The sequence below is a fragment of the Meriones unguiculatus genome, chromosome 15 (genome assembly GCF_030254825.1).
Source record: "Meriones unguiculatus strain TT.TT164.6M chromosome 15, Bangor_MerUng_6.1, whole genome shotgun sequence".
NCBI lineage: Eukaryota > Metazoa > Chordata > Mammalia > Rodentia > Muridae > Meriones > Meriones unguiculatus.
In genome coordinates this window covers 78,833,296-78,852,792 of record NC_083362.1, presented here as the reverse complement: position 1 = coordinate 78,852,792, position 19,497 = coordinate 78,833,296, and the positions used below count along the sequence as shown (strand labels likewise).

Below are 19,497 nucleotides of genomic sequence, written 5' to 3'. Positions count from 1 at the left end.
CCTTCCTAACTGCAACCATCATATTGTATCGACCCACAAACATAAAATTATTTCATTGCAACTTCATAACTGTAATTTTGCTAGTTATTAATCATAATGTAAATGTCTGATTTACAGGATACCTAATACATGATCCTTGTGGGGGTTGAGAACCACTGATTTAGAAGTATGTGAGATGGCTGCAGGAGAAGCAGGGCACAGGCATGCCTCCCCACAGGACATGGGGTTCTGCTCACAATGGCCCTATACCATGGGCATGGCAGCACTTCCTGTTTGATCTATAAATTCAACATCATTCTGATTTTTAACAAAAGTTTCATCTATAGAACTATAATGTATGTAGGAAAGTGGACAAGGAAGCAGCAGAGATAATCATGAAGGAAGAGTGAAAGGAGGCCCCCTACTTATGCTGGGACCAGAGAAGAGCAACCTGTGGTCCCTGCGAGAGGGGACTTCCTGTTTGGTGCTAACCAGATTGCCACCACATGCAACACACCTGCACACTCCCAAACCCAGCAGAGTATGGAGAGGAAACCTGCAAGAAGCTCAAGCAGGTGAGGTGTTCCCAAACAGCATGAATATGAGACAAACCCTAGCTATTAGAGAACAATTGTCAAGGAACAATTCAGAGTAAGATGAACATTGTGGCGCAGAAAAAGTAGAAGGCAAAAGCCTCAACATGGTGAAAAATATCATAAGCAAACATTTGTACTATCATGCAAAAGATCTACAGTTACATCTAAAATTAAGTTAAATCTAAAATACAATTGAGATGAAGATCTAAAAGTCTGGAAAAGAGAAAATCCAAGTACAACAGAAAAGCTGGCAGGAAATGTAATCATCAGTTCACCAAAACATGCTAGCGCACATACAGCAATGTTTATACAAGTGTGTTTATACACTGTATTTATGTGAGTGCACATGCAGCAGTGCCTGCTTATACAAGGGTGCATATACAATGTGTATGTTCACGCATGGGTTGTTCATATGTCCATGTGTATGTGTATATAGTGTGCATGAATGTGTGTTCCACATGCAGTTCACACTTTCAGATACACATGTACACTCACATATACCCTAAACAATGAAAGAACATTCAGTTTTATTCATAATCACAAAAATACAATTAAAACCACACCTGCTAAACACAAACGTTTGAAAGCAAAGACAGCTTGGATGATCTGGAGGGGAGCAGCCCCTCTCTATGGCAGCAGAAGACACCAAGCTTCTAGCACCACATTTACCCTTCTGTTTTCTATGGAACACTGTGAATGAGGGACATAAAGGACGGTCAGTGCTGGGTCTGCAACTATCCAAGCCCAGCCATAGAGATCTAAACTGACCCAAGTCCTCTTGTCCCCATCAGTAGGGCAAGTCTCAACAACTTGAGCAGACTCAGCACAGGGTGTGGTGGGGTGACTGGCAACTCATTGTGTCTGAGGGCAAAGAACCAAGTTAGGGTTGTACCAATATGATAAGGGAGCCGTGTGGGCATCAAAAAACACCAAAATTAAAATCTGATTAATACACCTCGAATATGTTGTTACAATAACATTGTCATGAGTTCAATAACATTGTCATGAGTTCAAAGAATACAGAAGAGATGCAGAGCACAAGCAGGAAGGGAGGGAGGGAGAGAGTGAAAGAGGGAGAGAGAGACAGAGAGAGATTGGAGAGGGGGAGGAAGAGGAGGAGGCACAGCAGGCGGGAGGAAGTGGTCGTTTTCTCAACCGTTCTCTGAACCTTCCGTCTGGCTCTGGGCTCTTCTGGGCCAGGCCATCCGGTGGTGACAACCCTGTTCAGATAAGAACCGAGAGCAGCAGGGACCAGTCAGCACTTCACATCCGCTTTCCCGTAAAGCGGCAGCTGTACCTCCCCGCACTCATTTTTTCCGTCTGCTCGCCCTGCCCCAAGCACCTGTGACACCGCCTGGCTCAGACCCTGCGCCTACTGCCTCCCACTGTGGTGTCCCTAATCTCTGGCAGAGGCTGCAGCCTCAGCTAGGCTCTTGATGTGGCCCCTATGCCACAAACCAGAGCTGACCCCAAGGGAGCAGGACCCAGGCGTCCAAGCTACTTGCCACCCACGCTGAGGCCCAACCCAAAGGGTTTCTTGCCTTTCTTCTACACTCTCTGCCTCCCGGGTACCAATGCCCTCCCTAACTGTCTGCAGAGGTGCACAAGGACCTCTGATTTAGACAACTAGGGTCTGGTCCTGTTGGATGGAGGAGGCGAGAGAAGCCCGCCCTCTAGCTGTGGAAGACGGGACTGGCACCTAGATTCATGTGAGGATTAGAGGCTGAGCCCTGGTGATCTCAGTTATACAAGTTCAGTGGACCGGTGTGGGTGGAGCCCCTTAGCATTAGGGGAGCTCTCGATTTTTTAAGAGTTCAAGAAATTCCTGCAGGGGACAATCAACCCATCAAGGCTCTGCAACAATAGGACATTGGTCCCAATAACTGGGGCCACTTGGAGCACTGTTGCTTCCGTTTTTGAATAGATTTACAGTTCCGTTTAGTTTGAGACAGGTCTCACCATGTAACCCTGGCTGGCCTGGAACTCAGATCTGGCTGCCTCTGCTTCCAGAGTGATGGGATTAAAGATGTGCAATACCACACCTAGCCTAGCCTTTAATATTTTGTAAAGCTCTGTGTGTGTTCATGAGTTATGTGCACCATTGGTGTGCAAGTGTCCATGAAGAATTGAGAGCATTTGATCCCCTGGAGCTAGAGTTTCAGGCAGTTGTGAGGTGTAAGTGCTAGGAACTGAACCTTTGTCCTCTGCAAGAATAGTAAGCATTGTTAACTCCTGAGCCATCTCTCCCCAGCCATAGGATAGAACTTATTGTCTCTGGCATGGCCAGGCTCCCCTTCTCACAAACAGGATGGCCTGCATTTGTCCAACCTCCAGAAACCTGGCCCCAGAGTGTGGCTGGAGAGGACTGCTACCTGGTAGCAAGCACCCAGGCATGCCTGGTGGGCATAAGTACACCACAGGCCTGCCCACCATATGGTCATACAATCCATCCCTGCTTTGTGGTTCATAGGGTTGTTTTTTTTTCTCCCAAAATCAAATCTACACAGGCGGGTTGTTCTTCAGCCACACACTCAAAGAAGGAAAGCTTTTGTTCCACATTCACAAGAGTGAAGAAGTGGGAGCAACCTGTATGTCCATCAAGGAATGAGTGGATGAACCAGATATATTCCACCCATACAATTAGCCTTGAGAGGGAAGGAAATTCTGTCACATGCCACACCATGGATGAATCTTAACAGAGAGCTCAGGGAAGTAACCTGTCTGCATGAAAAGACAAACTGTAGTTATACTCGTAGGAGGACTGAACTCCAGAGACGGCAAATCAAACAGGGCTGCCAGCACTCTTTGGGGAGGAGATGACAAGTCAGCACTTAACAGGGACAGAGTTTTGGTTTGCAGCAAGAATCTTATTTTCTGGGCTGGAAGGGAGATGAGAGCCTTGGCTCTCTGCCTGATCACAGAAGCTGCCTCAGCTAGGTGAAAGGCCCATCCATAAGCATGTGAGGGTTGGCATCCCTCACTGAAGGAAGGGGAAACTGAGGCCCCAGGAGGGTCACCCTCAGTAGTCAGAGCTTGCCAGGGTAACAGGATCAACAGGATCTAAAATAAGGGATGTTTAGGTCTCTTGGGATCAGGCCAGGTGGCAGGCCAGCAGATGTGGGGACAAGATAAAGCTAGGACTTAGAACTTGACACTTCTGGATGAAAGCTTCTCCAGTCGAGACTTTCTTATGGACAGCAAAACTCTCACACAGCACAGTCTTCCACTTTACTGAGTCTGCCAATGTAGTCATTAATCTCATCCAAAAATAAGGTAAGGGCTATACTACTCTCCTAGATGGAGCTGAATTTGGTTCTCAGCACCCACATCAGGCAGCTCATAACTGCCTATAACTACAGCTCCAGGGTTCTAATGTGTCTAGCCTCTGCAGGCACCTTGACTCGTGTGTGTGTGTGTGTGTGTGTGTGTGTGTGTGTGTGTGTGTGTGTTAAAAACAAAGCAAAGACCTTTCCAGCAGCACCTGGGCTGTTGTGTGACCCACGCCTGGGAACCATCCCTGGCCACAAAACTTGCCAATCTGACCAAGGTCCAGGCAAACAAGATAGACAAGGACCATGACCTCTACCCAGCATTGACAGACTCTTGAAAGTAAGATAAGTGACATAAGGCAGGCACTTGCCAGAGCCAGGGCAACCCTATGGCTGTTCACATATTCAAGTTTGTGGGCCCTGGGGGTAGTTCAATATTATGCAAATATACTTTAGAATGTGCAAAAAAAATACGCTTTTTTTTTCTTTTTTGGGGGGAGGGGGGGTCTGGAGGTTGAGACAAGATTTCTCTGTGTAATAGCCCTGGCTGCCCTGGACTCACTGTGTAGACAAGGCTGGCCTCGAGCTCACAAAGATTCATCTGCTTCTGCCTCCCAGTGCTGGGATAAAGGCATGCACCACCACACCCAGCTCTGCATTCTTTTAACTTTACAGCCTTATCCTTACACATTTTCAATTGACTATTTTTAAAATTGTTTTGGGTTTGCAGAAAGTAGAACTCTCCCATGTATCCTCCTCCCACCCCAGACACCTAGGCACAAAACCCCTACAGTTAACAGAATTAGGGAGGGCATTTGCTGCTACAGCAAATCTACACTCGTGCATCATTCCCTTTCAGAGTACAGTCTACATCAGGGTCCCCTTGTTGTCACTGCTGTGGGCCTTGACAGATGTATAATGCCATGCAATGCCTTAGCAGAGCCCTCTTGTGAATTTTCACTGCCCTAAAATTCCTCTTGAAGCAGAAAGGGCAAATTGGATGCACATAACTGAGTCAACAGAAGACTTAACTCCAAGATTCAGCAACCAAGATCCTCCCAACAACAAGAAAAGTCAGTCACCTACAATAGGGGGAGGGAAAAACTGGATGTGGTGATGCAATATTCTGAAAATCTCTTACATTCTAAGACTGGATTTTTTTTGAGGAGGGGAGGGCTGGGCCTCACAGCCAGAGTTAATCACACTAAGACTTAAGACTGTTAATCTACTGTGTACTCAGACTGTTTGCTCAACCTGCCTTTAAGAGAATAGAACAACCGACTTTACCTTCATGGGATTTCCTATGTAATCACCTTTTACAACTTAAGCTAATGTATAGCTCCAATCTTAAGTTCTGTACTCGCCCATGCCCCTGACCCAGATAATGCATGTGTCTTGTTTGCTGAAAGCAGCAGATACAGAGGTGGAAAGCAATCTTCTGAAATCTATCACAGAGGTCCAGAGCATCCATTTATGAGTACTAGTAGATAATGGTGCTTGTCCTTTGGGTCAGTGGAGGGCAGCTGGAGCCAGTGACTTAATCCCTTGTAAAACTCTGTTAAAGATGTCTGTCAAAGATCCCATTCCCTCCCCCATATGATGCTTTGTGTGCTGTTCAGTAAGGACAGAGCACAGACCTTTGTTAGGAGACAGATACACACAGTTCATACAACAGATGGACACCATCACAGACACAGACAGCCATGACACACACACAGAACAGAAGACACAGGGACAGACTCACAAGACAGCCTTCAGGCAGGGACAGATTCTGACTCATTCAACAGACAGAAGATGGAAGACACATGCAGCATGAAGTAGAGAATTCTAATGTTCATTCTCTCTCTCTCTCTCTCAGTTAAATGATTCCAAGGGGAAGTGCTTTGATTTCTTTCCTTCATGTGACACTGATGATTATTGACTCGGAGTTAATAGCTACTTCATATAATCCACACCCCTGGATATGAAAACAGCTCTTGAGCCTCTTGTTTGCTCAAGCCCATTCACACTCTGTGGAGTTTACTTTTATACTTCCTTCTCTATTTTAAAACAGCTATACTTTAGCTACTGCATTTCCATGTTTCATTCAATTATTTGCTCAAGACACAAGGAATCTGAGTATCAGGTCACAGAAAACACCCAAGACTCTTTCCATTAACATTCTGTGTTCTGCATTTGCACTCACACACACGAGCACGCACACCTTCGTTCAAGCCCTGGTCCTTTCACCCCTTGGCCTTGCCCTTTCCAGAAAGCCATGTGGTTGAGATCACACAGTAAGAGACTTTTCATATGGCCTCTCCTAGTAATACCCATATGAATTTTATCACTGCTTTTTCATAAGCTTGATAGCTGTTGTGTGAACTTTTCCTTGATAAATGAACAAACATCTTTTCACCCCACATAGGATCCCAACAACAAAGAAAGATATTACATTCAAGTCTATCTTGGTGAACCAATGTCTTTAAAGTTTTTTTGTTGTTTTTTGTTTTGTTTTGTTTTGTTTTTTGAGACAGGGTTTCTCTGTGTAGCCCTGGCTGTCCTAGAACTCGCTCTGGCTTCAGACTCACAGAGATCAACATGCCTCTGCCTCCCACTGGGATTAAAGGTATGCACCACCATTGCCCAGCTACTCTAAAAGTTCATACAGAATGAATGAGACATTATTTATGAGTATGTCAATACTCTGAAGAAAATATCTTTCTCAAAAAGAATTAGCAAATTATATATCCTCAGGGAGAAGTACAGCTATATAAGCCACTACCCCATCAATGATTAACTGCAGTATAACATGTATAATATAGATTATAGATTGATAGATGTTTGATAAATGATGAACAGGTAGATGATAGATAGATGATAGAGAGACAGATGATAGATGAAAGATGGATGATAGATCAATGCATGATAGATATAACAGATGATAGATTGATGACAGCTGAGAGAAAGAGAAAGAAGGAGGAACAGAGAGGAAGAGGGAGGGAGGGAGGAGAGGGAGAAAGAGAGAGAGTCTCCTCAGAGAGGGGCAGGGCCCAGAAACTGTTAGCTGCTGATATCATCAGAGAAAAGATAGGCTTTCTAAGCCTCTCCCCAAAAGCCTTTAAATGCATAGCCTCAGAAAGGAACAGAGCCTTGCAGCCCCTTCCTCTCCTGGGTTAAGGAACACTAATGGACCCACTCTTTTGCAGACCTCACATAGGCAATCCCTTCTTCTAAGAGCTCAGGTTGACAATGGCCACATCCTGCCTTCAGGACAACATTCCACAACCTCTTTTTAGTATTGACTAATAGCCCACCAATTGGACGGGCTGAAGTTTATGTATCCATCTATTCTCTTGCTGAAAGTTTTGTATTAGGGTTAGGTTTATTAGGTTAGGGTTAGCAGTTACCACCAAGTTTTATCAGTTGCAAATAAAGCTGCTACAAACACCATGTTTAGGTTTTTGTGTAAACACAAGTTTTCAGCAACTTTAGGTAGATACTGAGGAGCATAATTGCTGAATTATATATCAGCTACACCACCTGCATCAGAATGTGAGACCCAAGCTCTGACCACTCAAAGTGAAGCACAAGACCACTTTGCACTAGGAATAAAGCCCACTTGTTACACTTGCTTGTTTGATTTGGCATTGCTATGCACCCTTAACTGACTTTCCTTTGATTTGCTTGCTGTGTCCGTTACTGAGAGACCTTCAGTCATAAATTGAGAATCTGCCTGTTTGTTCCTATGAATTGGTACAATTTTGCTTTCAATTTTGGTGCATAACATTAACAGAATACAAATTTACAGCTGCTGTAACTTTCTTTTGAATGCTTCCTTTTCCACTGACAGAGCTCTCTTTCTGCACACCCACTGTGTCCGAGTGCCTGTCATAGTCTCCTCCTTGGTGCCGACTTCTCTGTGTCCAAGCATCTGTCTGCATGCACTGCCTATGGCATGTGGCAGTTTGGGTCTTTGATGTCTGTTTTTATTTTGCCAGCACAGCCAATTTGCTTTCTAATTGAAATGTTAGTTTGTGTTGAAGTAATTTGGATATGCTTGGGCTTGTTTTGCCTTCTGTATCTACTTTGTCTTTGCCTTCCCCATTGTGTATGCAACTTCCAGTTTCTTGTATGTTTTAAGTCAATCTTTCTCTCTTCCCAATTGTTACCTCTCAATATGGGAATCAAACAACCATCCTCAGTGTATGCTCTAGCTGACATGTCATATTGATAGCTTATACAAATTAGAGCTATCAGCTCTCAAGACACCTCCCTTCTGTTTGCTCCCCACTCCACCTCACTGCTTTTTGCTTTTAGATTTTAAAAAATTCCAGTCCAATTTTTTGTTTATTGGAAGATAATTATTTTTCTTTGTTTTTAAGATAGATTTTTTTTATACTATGTAACACAGGCTAGCCTTGAACCCTGGATCCTCTTGCTTCAACCTCCAGGAGGTCTAGGCTTACAGGCATTTCCAGTGGACCTGACACCCTCACACAGATATATGTGCAGGCCAAATACCAATTCACATAAAATAAAAATAAATTATAAAATTCTAGATATTTCTGCTCAGCTACCCACATTTGGAATCTGTCTTACAAAATGGAAGTCTATTTTCAAGGACGCATTTGTATGTATTTAAGCAGAGGCACTAAAAACAATCTGAACATCCTTTAACAAGGACAAACTGAAAAATTACAGTTTGTCTATGCTGTAGGATGTACTCTGCAGGTTTCCCATAACTTTTTATTGTGGTAAGAGACACATAAAATTTACCACCATAATCTGCCATGGTTTGTATATAAAATATTCCCCAAATAATTTTTAAAAAACTAATTTTTTAAAAATAGATAACCTAGAACCCCTGCACAGATGTAGCCCATGGCAACTCAGTCTCCCAGTGGATTTCCTAGTAAGGAGAACAGGGGCTATCTCTGACATGAATGCAGTGGCTGGCTCTTTGATCACCTTCCCAAGGGGGAAGCAGCCTTACTAGGCCACAGAGGAAGACAATACAGCCAGTCCTGATGAGACCTGATAGGCTAAGGTCAGAGGGAAGGGGAGGAGGACCTGCCCTAGCAGCAGACTGGGGGAGGGGTATGAGAAGGATGAGGGAGGGGGCTACAGCTGGGGTAAAAAATGAATAAATTGTAATTAATAAAAATAAATAAATTTTTAAAAAATGTTCCCCAAAACTGATGTGCTAAACACTATACCCATTCCAATGTTTAGAGGTGGACTTTGGGGAACTCCACTGGATCCTGAGGACCTGACCTTATCAAAGGATCCATAATCTAATTGCTGGGAAGTGGCAGAAGTAGGAAGTTGACATAATTGGAGGGTGTGCCCACATGGCTGCACTTTGGCCCCAGTCCTATCTTCTCTCTCTCTCTCCCTGGGGACTGCCATCATGTATACAGCTTTACCCTGCAGTACCTCCCACCATGATGCTTTGCCTCACCACAAGACTAAAGGCAATGGAGCCAGCCAACCTTGGACATAAACCTGAAACCATGGCTCAACATAAAGCTTTCCTTTATGTTGGCTGTCTCTGATGTTTTGTGACAGTAATGAAAAAGGACTAACAGCCACTTTCAGTGCACAGCTTCTAACTAGGGAAGACATGGGGACAGTTCCTCCTCTTTATCTGCAATTCCTGATGAGCTCTAAAGGTACCTCATACTGAAAATGGACAATGATAGTTTATTTCTGGCTACCTGCAACTATGTCCTATGGCCCACTGCTTCACAAGCCTGAAACACGGTATATCCCAAACAGCAGACTTACCACATGTTGAAAGCTGGAAGTCTGACCTGGGTCCCATGGGCTAACACTAAGGTATCAATGTCTTAGGGATGCCTCCTTCTGCAGGCTTTTGGGGGAAAATGCTCAGCTCCTCCCCTATTTTCAAACTCCACTTTTGCCCTTGGCCCCTTTCATTAGAGCCCCTTGATTAACTCTGGGTCCATTCAGGTAGATCAGCGTGGTCCCCATCTTCCTTTCAGCTCTCTGAAAATCCATTTGCCTTCAAGGTCACCTTTTACAGGTTCTGGAGTTGGGGCAGGGCTGTCTTCAGGCATTATTCTACACACCAGACATCATGTCTATGGAATACTGGAGCTGGTGATGCCAGGAGCTAGAAAACCACATGTCACCCAGGGTACCTCACAGATCATGAAGTGCCAGGGAAGACTGGGCTGAGGAGGGGGAAGCACAACCCCAAAGCATAGCTTAAACCATACAGGAGACATCAGCTGCCAGAGGTGGGGCAGGTGGAAAGGCAGAAGGCCTCTGTAGGAGGCTTTCTGTGGGAACAAGCATATCCTCCCTGCAACTCAAGGTTCTAAGAGGGTGGAAACACAGTCTGCTATGGGGTTCAGAAAGTCCACAGAGAGGTGATGAGGACTGGCTTGCGTTTTGAGCATATCCCCCAGAGCTGAATCCTGGTAGCTTTATCAGAATGTGGAGAGAGAACTGGTAAAATAGAAGATAGTTAACAGCAGGTGCACAAGCTTGGGAAACTTGTTCAATCCTTGGAACCCACATAAAAGTGGCCACAAAGTTGTCCTGTAACCTCTATGTGCATTCTGTGGTATGCACATGTGTACATACCACCCCAACAAGTAGTAATAATAATTTTTAAAACTTCTTTCTATGTGTATGGGTCTCTTGCTTGTATGTATGTCTTTGTACCACCTGCATGTAGTGCCCATGGAAGCCAGAAGAGCATCCCCTGAAACTCGAGTTATGGGTAGTTGTGAGCTGCCATGTGGGTGCTGAGAACAAAACCCAAGACTCTGCAAGAACAGTGTGCTGGCTGGTTTTGTGTGTCAACTTGACACAAGTTAGAGTCATCAGAGAGGAAAGAGCCTCAGTTGAGGAAATGCCTCTATGAGGTCCAGCTGTAAGGCATTTTCTCAATTAGTGATCAGTGGTGGAGGGCCCAGCCCATTGTAGATGGTATCATATGTGGGCTGATTGTCCTGAGTTATGTCAGAAAGCAGGTTGAGTAAGCCAGTAAGCATCACCCTCCATGACCACTGCATCAGCTCCAGGTTCCAGCCCTGCTTGAGTTCCTGTTCTGACTTCCTCTAATGATGAATTATGATCAGGAAGTAGAAACCAAATAAACCCTTTCCCCACCAACTTGATTTTTGGTCATGGTGTTTTGTTGCAACAATAAAAACCCTAAGACAAGCAGCAAGTGCTCTTAACCACTAAGCCTCTAAACTAACAAACAAATAAGGCCAGACAAAGCATACACACAGTTTCTCAGCGTGCCATACCTTCAGCTACCTCAGGATCTGCCACCAAGATGACCATCATCATATATGACTGCTCCTAACCCCCAGAAATGTTAACCAATATCAATTTCCTTCCTTTAAAGCTCACCCCAGTCTGTGGTGTGGCATGTGGCACAGTGCTACTAACAGTGAATGCAGAGTAAAACAAGACCATACCCTAAGCCTAGGCATTCTCACCACATCCTTCTTCCCTACCCTTGGGGAACACACTCAGGAGGACCCTCCCCCAGAGTCCTTAGCAGCTAATGAGAACTTGAAGATCAAGGAATTCAGGGGCCACTGGAAGGTGACACCTTCTAGGAGACTTGATCCCAGACTTTATGGTGTGCTCTGCCAAAGCAGGCCTGGTGACAACAAACATCGAGTCAGGAGCTCCTGAAGGTCTCCAGATGGATGTAAGCCCCAGTTAGTTTGATCCAAGGCTCTCCACTACCTCATGGAAATAACAGAACCCACCTCAAAAACAGTACACATCCCAAGGCTTGGCCAAGTAGCATATCAGCTTAATAGGTATAGTACCAAGAGCAGTAAAAGCGCCGGAGAAAGCCACCTGTAGCAGTCTTGTTTAAAATTCTATTTTGGGTGTTTAGGCCTCTACCTCCCTTCCACCAACCCCCCAACCTTAAGTAGGAGAGAGAAAAGGCTAGTGGGAAGATTGGGCTCAGACCCCTGTACTTCTTTTAGGGCTTTATACCAATCTCCGTTGACCACAGACTCAGCCAGCAGTCTCCTCCACACCGCTGCACACCAAAGCGTTTCTCTGTCTGCTCCAGGCTGCCACACTATCTCTGGTCTCTCCATGCCACGTGCCAACACCGAACTTCACCAAACACCACTGGCTCTCATATTTGTACTCTCAAAGTCCTAGACCACGCCCCTCTCCATGCAGCACGTGGAAGGCCATTATCAGCTGGCAAAGATCATAACCTGCATGTGACAATTAACAGGTGTGGACAAACTATAGCCCAACTAAAAACCCCCACACTTGGGATTAAAACAAAAGCATTTTTACATAACATACAAAGAAAACAAAACAGTAAAGTTTTCTCTTGAGGTCATTTAAAAATTTTTCATAGCTTTCTACATTTTCTAATTTTTCTAAAATGGCCATATACCTGTTGGGTTTTGTTTTGTTTTTAACATTGTAGGGAAGTTCGTACACAAGGATGTGTATTATATACTTCAAGAGGTTAGAAGATCTGAGTCATTTGTCAGAAGTCATTGCTTTGTGTTTTGAGACAGGATCTCTCACTGAGACCTGGAGCATGCTAATTAGGCTACAATGTCCATCCAGGGAATATTGGGAATTTACTTATTTCTGCCTTTCCAGTGCTGAGACTTCAAGTGTTTGCCACTAAACCAGGCTTTTTACATGATGCTAAGAATGGAACTCAGATTCCTGTGATTCCATTGTAAATGCTGAATAATCCATTGTCCTGACACCCACAGATTGTTTTTGTAATCAGAAATTAGGACTTTAATAAGAAATACAAAAGAGTAATGGGACAGGGGAGAGAGAGAGAGAGAGAGAGAGAGAGAGAGAGAGAGAGAGAGAGGCTTCCCTGAGGGTCAGTACTGGTGGAAGAGCCCTCTCCAGAGAAGGGTGAAGAAGTTTGCATATGGAGCAGGTCCTAGGAGGAAATCCCTGTAGTGGAAAGTTTTGGTGTCTTTAAAAACTCAGTTATGTTATGTAAACATGTTTTTGTTTTAATCCCAGGTGTAGGATATGGGACTGATTCAGATTGTCCACAGCAGCAAACTATTTGCGTCCTGCTGGCTCTGAGAGGGGGCTCTTGGCCAGCTTCAGACAGTTTAAATCTGAGGACTCTGGAGAAAGGAATAAATGCCAGAGTCCAAAGGGGGTGGGGTGAGAAAGAAGAAAGCTGCTGCTGCTCTTTCCTTCCCGTGCTCCTAGTTGCTGTTGGTGCAGTTTGATGGAAAGTTGGAGCTACCCTAAGATGAAGATTGGACTTGCCCCAAGGAACTACATCCCTCAACAGCAGTAAGTAGGTAAAGAGAACTCTACCCTCTCTCCCCACTAACCTTCTTTCTCCTACCTGGTGTTGGAAGAGATTGGGGTGGAGAAGGGAGGTAGAAGCTTAAGAAAAACCAAAATAAAAAGATTTTTTTTAAGTGCCTATAGTAACTATATGCTCAAATCAAGCTCCTTCCCTACTAGCTGGGGAGGGTAGCTCCCCACCCTGCTTCTCTTGCTGGAAATTCAGAAAGTGAACAGACCTCAGTTAGTCATCAGCACATTACAAATTGATTGGGGTTTTCAGACAGCAGGTAGTGGAAGAGGTGCCGTGATGTCCACTGTTTCTGTTGCCTTCACCTGTGATAAGCACCCTTGGAATGTGAGAGCTGAGCAAAGTGTTGGGTGCATGGCAATCAGAGAAGCAGTGAGCTAGAGTACTGGGACCCAAGGCTTTAATGTGGAAAGAAAGAGACACAGTGCAATCCCTTTATTTATCATTCACACTCAGAAAGCTCCCTCGTGAGTCATGCCCCACCAGCAGAAAGGAGGAGACAATGCTCTGTCCTAGGGACATGCTGACTTGCCCCTAGCCTCCTCTACATATGCTACCCTTCCTCCCCAGGAGCCTGCCAGAGAGCCAAGCCATCAAGAGGGCCAGCAATGCCCCTGAGGCTTATCCCTGAGACTGGGTATCTCTAATCCAGTGGGCACATTCTCCAGGACATCACCCAATGAGAACAAGCAAAAAGAGATGTCTTCATAGGAAGCCCTAGTCCCGCTCTCAAACAGACAGGCAAAGGCAGGGGATGCCCCAGACACAGGCCCAAGGAACGCTAGGTCAGAGTAGCCACTGGGGCCCTCATAGATCACCCAGGGCTCTGTCCAGCTGTGGGGGTCTAAGGGGGACCGGCTCAGGTAAATTCCCATGTGGAGCCGAGCTCTACGCCCTGCTGGGTGGGAATACAACAGCCACGTGGGACTCTGAAGCATAGAAGCAGAGGACGTTGAAAGTTCTGGAGTCCGGGCTGTCTTATCTCCACCTGTCCCAGGCTCTAGCCCACGATTTTCTGGGCTCTGAAACTGGGGGTAGCAGAATGGCTCCCTGGGCACCCAACTTCCAGCCCCTTCTCCTGAAGACTCTACTCTGAGATAGAGGCATGGGGAATGTGGAGTATTCCCAAGGCCCATTGGCCCCCTATTATTCTGAGACCTGCTGGAGGGTGGGGCTGGGAAGCCCACAATGCTACCCTGGCAGCCACGGGCAGTCTCAGCCAGTGTAGGCACCAGTTCCCCTGGCAGGAAGGAAGTGCCCTCGTCAGCACTCAGTGCCTGCACACGGTTACCCAGAGGGCTCCGGGCGTTACAGTAGAGGAAGTCACCATCCACAGCAGCCAGCTGGCACTCTCCAGAGCGCAGGTTGGGCACAAGGCCTCCACAGTGCCAGGAGATTCCGTGGTCATCACTGTAGAAAGCCAAGGAGTGGGGACTGGTCCAGCAGATCCTGCCAAAACACTCCCGACGGTCCACGCGATAGGTGTAAGCAGGAACAAGCAGGCGACCTGAGCGCAGCTGAACTCCATGGCCTGGACCCACAGCAAAGGTGGCCCAGTCTACAGAGAGAAGGAACCAGGACCTTGGGTTAGGACGGCACACTGCCTCCCTGTCCTGGACCCTGAATGTGTCCAGACCGGAGGACCCTGTCAAAGCTGTCTTCAGAATCCTAGGAGTCTACTTGATCAAGTGCTGTCTTAGAGTTTTGTGGGGTTTGTTTGTTTGTTTGTTTGTTTGTAATGCTTATTTGTAATGATATGGCTATGGAAGGCATGCACATGAGTGCAGTACCTATAGAAGCTAGAGGTGACAAATATCCCAAAACTGGAGTTACAGGCAGTTGTGAGCCAATCCCAGTGTAGGGAACCAAACTCCAGTTCTCTACCAGAGCTGTAAGCCATACAAGCTCCTAACCTCTGAGACAAGCTCAGCTCTCCAGGTCCTAGGTCAAGTGTTTTTCTTTTGGTCTTGGGGTGCTAAGCATGGAAATCAGGCCAAACAAGTCATCTACAACTGAGCTGCTCCACAGCCTTTAGCCAGCAGAGGTTTGATGATCACCAGCTGAGCTCAACTTCTGGCACAGTCGCTACACAAGAACAGTGTACTGGGGAGACCACGGATGAGGTTCTTGGATGAGCCCTTATACTGGCTGCTTTTGTGTGTCAACTTGACACAAGCTAGAGCCATCAGAGAGGAAGGAACCTCAGTTGAGGAGATGCCTCCATGAGATCCAGCTGCAAGGCATTTTCTCAGTTAGTGATCAGTAGGGGAGGGTCCAGCTCATTGTGGGTGAAGCCATCCCTCGACTGGTGGTCCTGGGTTCTATAAAAAAGCAGGCTGAGCAAGCCATGGGAAGCAAGCCAGTAAGCTATACCCTTCCTTGGCCTCTGCATCAGCCTCTGCCTCCAGGTTCCAGCTCTGCTTGAGTTCCTGTCCTGACTTCCTCCAATAATGGGTTATGATCTGAAAATGAAAGCTAAATAAACCCTTTCCTCCCCGACTTGCTTTTTGGTCATAGTGTTTCACTACAGTGGAAAGAAGGAAGGAAGGAAAGAAGGAAAGAAGGAAAGAAGGAAAGAAGGAAAGAAGGAAGGAAGGAAAGAAGGAAGGAAGGAAAAAAATAATTTAAAATAAGACAGCCCTGTTTTCTCGTCCACCTTCCAAAATCTGCCACGTAGCCCTCATGTGCCAGTTCTGTAGCCCCTAGGGGCACTGCCTACCAGCAGGGATCAGGGTGGTGGAGGAAAGCAGAAGATGGTCCCTGGGGAGTGGGGACTGAAGAAGTAGAAAAAAAGACTAAGACCCAGAGTCCATGGCTGGATGAGGAGGAGGCGAAAGGAAGTGGTAGAAGAGCTGGGTTTAAAGATAAAAGATTTAGCCCTCTTCTGCACAGATCAAGCCAAGGAGAGCCCCTGGTGGGCTTAAGTTGACAGCTCTATGAAGGTGGTTTGGGGAAGGTGACCAAACACCTATTGGCCTGGCAATAAAGGAACTTGGGAAATGCCAGACAGTCCTGGGGACAGTGTTAGGAGAGCATTGCTTGTGGGGGAAGATGGGGCAGAACACTGGGAGTATGAGAGGCAGAATGAAGATTTCCAAGTAGCTGATGGATCTATACAAGGGACTAGTCCAAGCTCATTTGAGTCTTCACCCATCTTGTCCTGTCCTGTCCCTACCCACTCTACTCCTCCACCCCAGACCACCTGCCCAGGCCATACCAGATCCACCTACCCTGCAATGCCACACCTATGGCCTCCTCAGTGAGATCTCGCACACTGCCCCAGGTAAGGCCGACGTCACAGCTGGTCACACAACATAGGCGAGCAGCGTTCTTGCCAGTGGCTATTTGCACGGCCTCCGGTGTGTGGCCCAGCACCGCAATGAAGAAGAGGAAGATGGTTCCGGAGTGCTCATCCAGCACTGGGCAAGGGTTCATAGACCTGTGCTCTGCCAGCACCGCGGTCTCCAGGACGCTCAGAGTGCCCCACTGAGGGAAGAGAGGCAGCCAGTCAAGACATCTAGAGCCTGACCTCAGTCTCCTGAGGTGGTAGAGCTGGGCTTCAGTTTCCACTCTACACCTAGCACTCACCCGCACTGAGCCCTTGGCCAGTGTGCCCCTCCGCAGCACCAGGCGGTGGGCATGAGAGTCATTAGGGCTAAGCCGCTGTTCGGCGAAGGCCAGCAGGGTAGGCCTGGGAGGCACACAGAGCAGCGCAGGTACACGGTAGGTCAGGCCTGTCCTCTCCTGCTGGAAGAGCACTGTCCTCCTGGGAACATGAGGGGGCCCCATGCCCTTCTGGTAGAAGCAGGGCACCAGGGAGTCTGTTGGGAGGGAAGTGCCACAGATTTACATGGCCATGGGCCTGCCCTATACCCACCTGCTCATCTTGATGGCATTTTCCATCTCCCTCACCTCAGATTTCTCAAACCCTATGACCCAGATCCCTGACAGCCTCTGCACCCCAAATGTCTATGGAACTGTTCTCTTCCTTCTCTCCAAGCTGCTCCTTTGCCAGGCTAGCTGAGTAGAGGCAAGCGGACAAAGTCAGACAAGGGGGGACTCAATGTTCACAAATACAGTATGTGAGACCAGGGAGGCACACCACCCAGCAGAGGCAGACAAGCACTAGAACCACATGGAGGGAGAAGGGAGCTCCAGATGTCTCCACAGACAGTAGAGCTTCAGGCACAAGGATACACCTACTGAATCCCTGGGCTGCCTAGGTGTTTGGAGAAGAACAGAAGAGCTGCACTCACCTGTAGCATACCCCAAGGGGCTCTCCTATGCACCAGAGAAAGAGAGTGAGAGAATGCTAGGGACAGCACTGAACAAAACACCAAAGAAAGGAAAGCCAAGAAGATCAGAGAGGTCCTGGCTTAGCCCTAAACTAATGCTTCCCTGTCAGAGCAGGGTCAATGTGAGGCTGAGAAGATGGAGGAGTGGGTGGATAGAATTCCATGGCCAGGAGGATGTACTGAATAAGGAAGAACAAAGGCCACTCCTCATGGTCATCTGCTGTCCTGTCTCTTACCCTATACCCCCACAGCCACTTCCTAACTTCACCTACAAGCCAAAGATCAAGCAGGTGATGTATCTGTGTGATCAGAGAGCTTCTGAGCAGCTTACCCCTTCTTGTCTATACCTCCACCCCAGGCATCCACATCTGTGAGGTGCTGGACTGAGGGACAGCTGGGAAACACTTCCAGGTGGAACTGAAGCCACAGTAGAGTGGCCAGGCAGCCCCAGGGTATGTATACCCCCGACTTAGCCTCTCAAAGGAGGACCTGTTGGGGCTATGTTGAGGGTATGAGCTGAACCTGCCAGGGACTGCTGTCTGATTTGGGCAATGGCAGACCAGAAGGTGAGTATATAGCTGATATAGGACATGGTCAGCCTGCAATCATCTAGGCCAGACCACTACCAGCCAAACAGCACATGGCCAGGCACAGCCCACAGCAGCCACTCCTGACCAGCCTACCACAAGGCATACAGAAGTATCTAGGTCAGGGCACCAAGGGGAGGCAAAGAGAGCAGGATGCTAGAACAAAGCTCAAGTCTCAGTAGGGACCTAGTATGATTGGAACACAGGATAGAGAAGAGTAGAGGACAGTTAATTACTCACGCAAAGCAATAGCAGGTTCCACAGACCACAGAGGGCTGTGCTGACCACCACTAGCTCCAAGCCTTAGGTCCTCTGAGTCTACCAAGCACAGCCCAGGCCACAAGCTCTGAGACGCACACTGTCCTGCCCACCCATTACTAGCTCTGGGGCTTCTGAGAAGCTTCCTGTCTCCTGGAATCTCCCCAGCTCTGCACTCAAAGGGCAATTGTACCCAAGTAGAAACAGGTGCGAGGAGCCACGTGTCCCTTCAGACGGAACAGGCACAAGAGAGACATTCTCTTATTATTTGGATAGCTTCCCAAAATCTAGGACCACGGGAACTATGAATACAGCCTGCAGAAGCTGGGAGCCTGAGCCCACTCCCCAGCCTGGAAACAGAGCAGAACCCAGAGAGGCTCCAGACACTATCAGGTCACTTCCATTGTACACAGGGGAAGCTGAAGCCTACAAAGGGGACAGGGCTGTCACACTTTAGCACCATCTCTTCCTGAGGCAGCTCTGGGTTTCCATAGAGCTTCACAGTCCTGGGGAGACCTCAGCCAAAGAGCAGAAGCAGGACCTCCCCCACACCAGCTGTCCATGTGGTCCATTCAGTAAGTTCCAGGGATGGGGATTGTCCAGGAAAGTAGTGTTTCAGACCCGTGACGTCCCAAGAGAAGTCTTCCTTGAGTGAAGAGTCACAGAGAGGAAATTGAAGCCATAATCTCTGGCAGACAGGGATGTAAACTTCCAGTTATAGCTTGACCTGGGCAAGCTGGTACCCCAGAGCACCAAAGGCAGCCCAAGTCTTTGCCTCATACCCTCACTGGCCACCTCATGTTTGGAATTCTCAGCTTAACACCAGGGAAATCAGAATCCCTTCTTGGAGTCTTTAATCTTATTGATTTAAAAAAGAAAATTATTACCTTTCTTAAAAATTTTACTTTGGTTTGGTTATGTGCATCTATAAATAGCATGGGTTCTTTTAGCCAAGTATGGTGGCACACACCTGTAGTCTCATGGAAGGCTGAGCCAACAGGATTTCTTGAGCCTTGGATACTAAATTAAATTAATTAAACTAATTAATTTAAAAGAATTTTATGAATTATTTTAATGAAACTAAGAATTCAACAAAGGCTTCCCAGTGATGTGATAATCATGAGGGGACCCTAAGGATGCTCCTTGTGCTGCACATTATATTGGTAAATTGTGATGTATTGTTTGAGCTCACTGAGA

The 19,497-nt window shown here is 46.9% G+C and overlaps 1 protein-coding gene across 2 annotated transcripts; it reads right to left on the bottom strand.

The window, feature by feature from the left end:
* Positions 1–13,543: 13,543 nt before the first annotated feature.
* Neu4 (neuraminidase 4) lies at positions 13,544–18,421 on the bottom strand. Of its 2 annotated transcripts, XM_021632064.2 has the most exons (4): positions 18,283–18,421; positions 16,749–16,981; positions 16,391–16,646; positions 13,544–14,718 (listed from the first exon to the last, which is right to left on the bottom strand). In XM_021632064.2, exons 2-4 carry the CDS (start codon positions 16,947–16,949, stop codon positions 13,754–13,756), a joined length of 1,422 nt encoding a protein of 473 aa, XP_021487739.1. In that variant the 5' UTR covers positions 16,950–16,981; positions 18,283–18,421; the 3' UTR covers positions 13,544–13,753. The 2 variants fall into 2 exon arrangements, with proteins under 2 accessions (XP_021487739.1, XP_060224907.1); XM_060368924.1 differs by lacking the exon at positions 16,749–16,981 and having other exon boundaries at positions 18,283–18,416.
* Positions 18,422–19,497: the final 1,076 nt, after the last annotated feature.

Coding starts and splice junctions, on each gene's coding strand:
- Neu4 (XM_021632064.2), bottom strand. CDS start 16,949: ATGGGGCCCCCTCATGTTCCCAGGAGGACAGTGCTCTTCCAGCAGGAG. Junction 16,647..16,748: donor TGGCCAAGGGCTCAGTGCGG/GTGAGTGCTAGG, acceptor CTCTTCCCTCAG/TGGGGCACTCTGAGCGTCCT. Junction 14,719..16,390: donor CATAGGTGTGGCATTGCAGG/GTAGGTGGATCT, acceptor TTCTCTCTGTAG/ACTGGGCCACCTTTGCTGTG.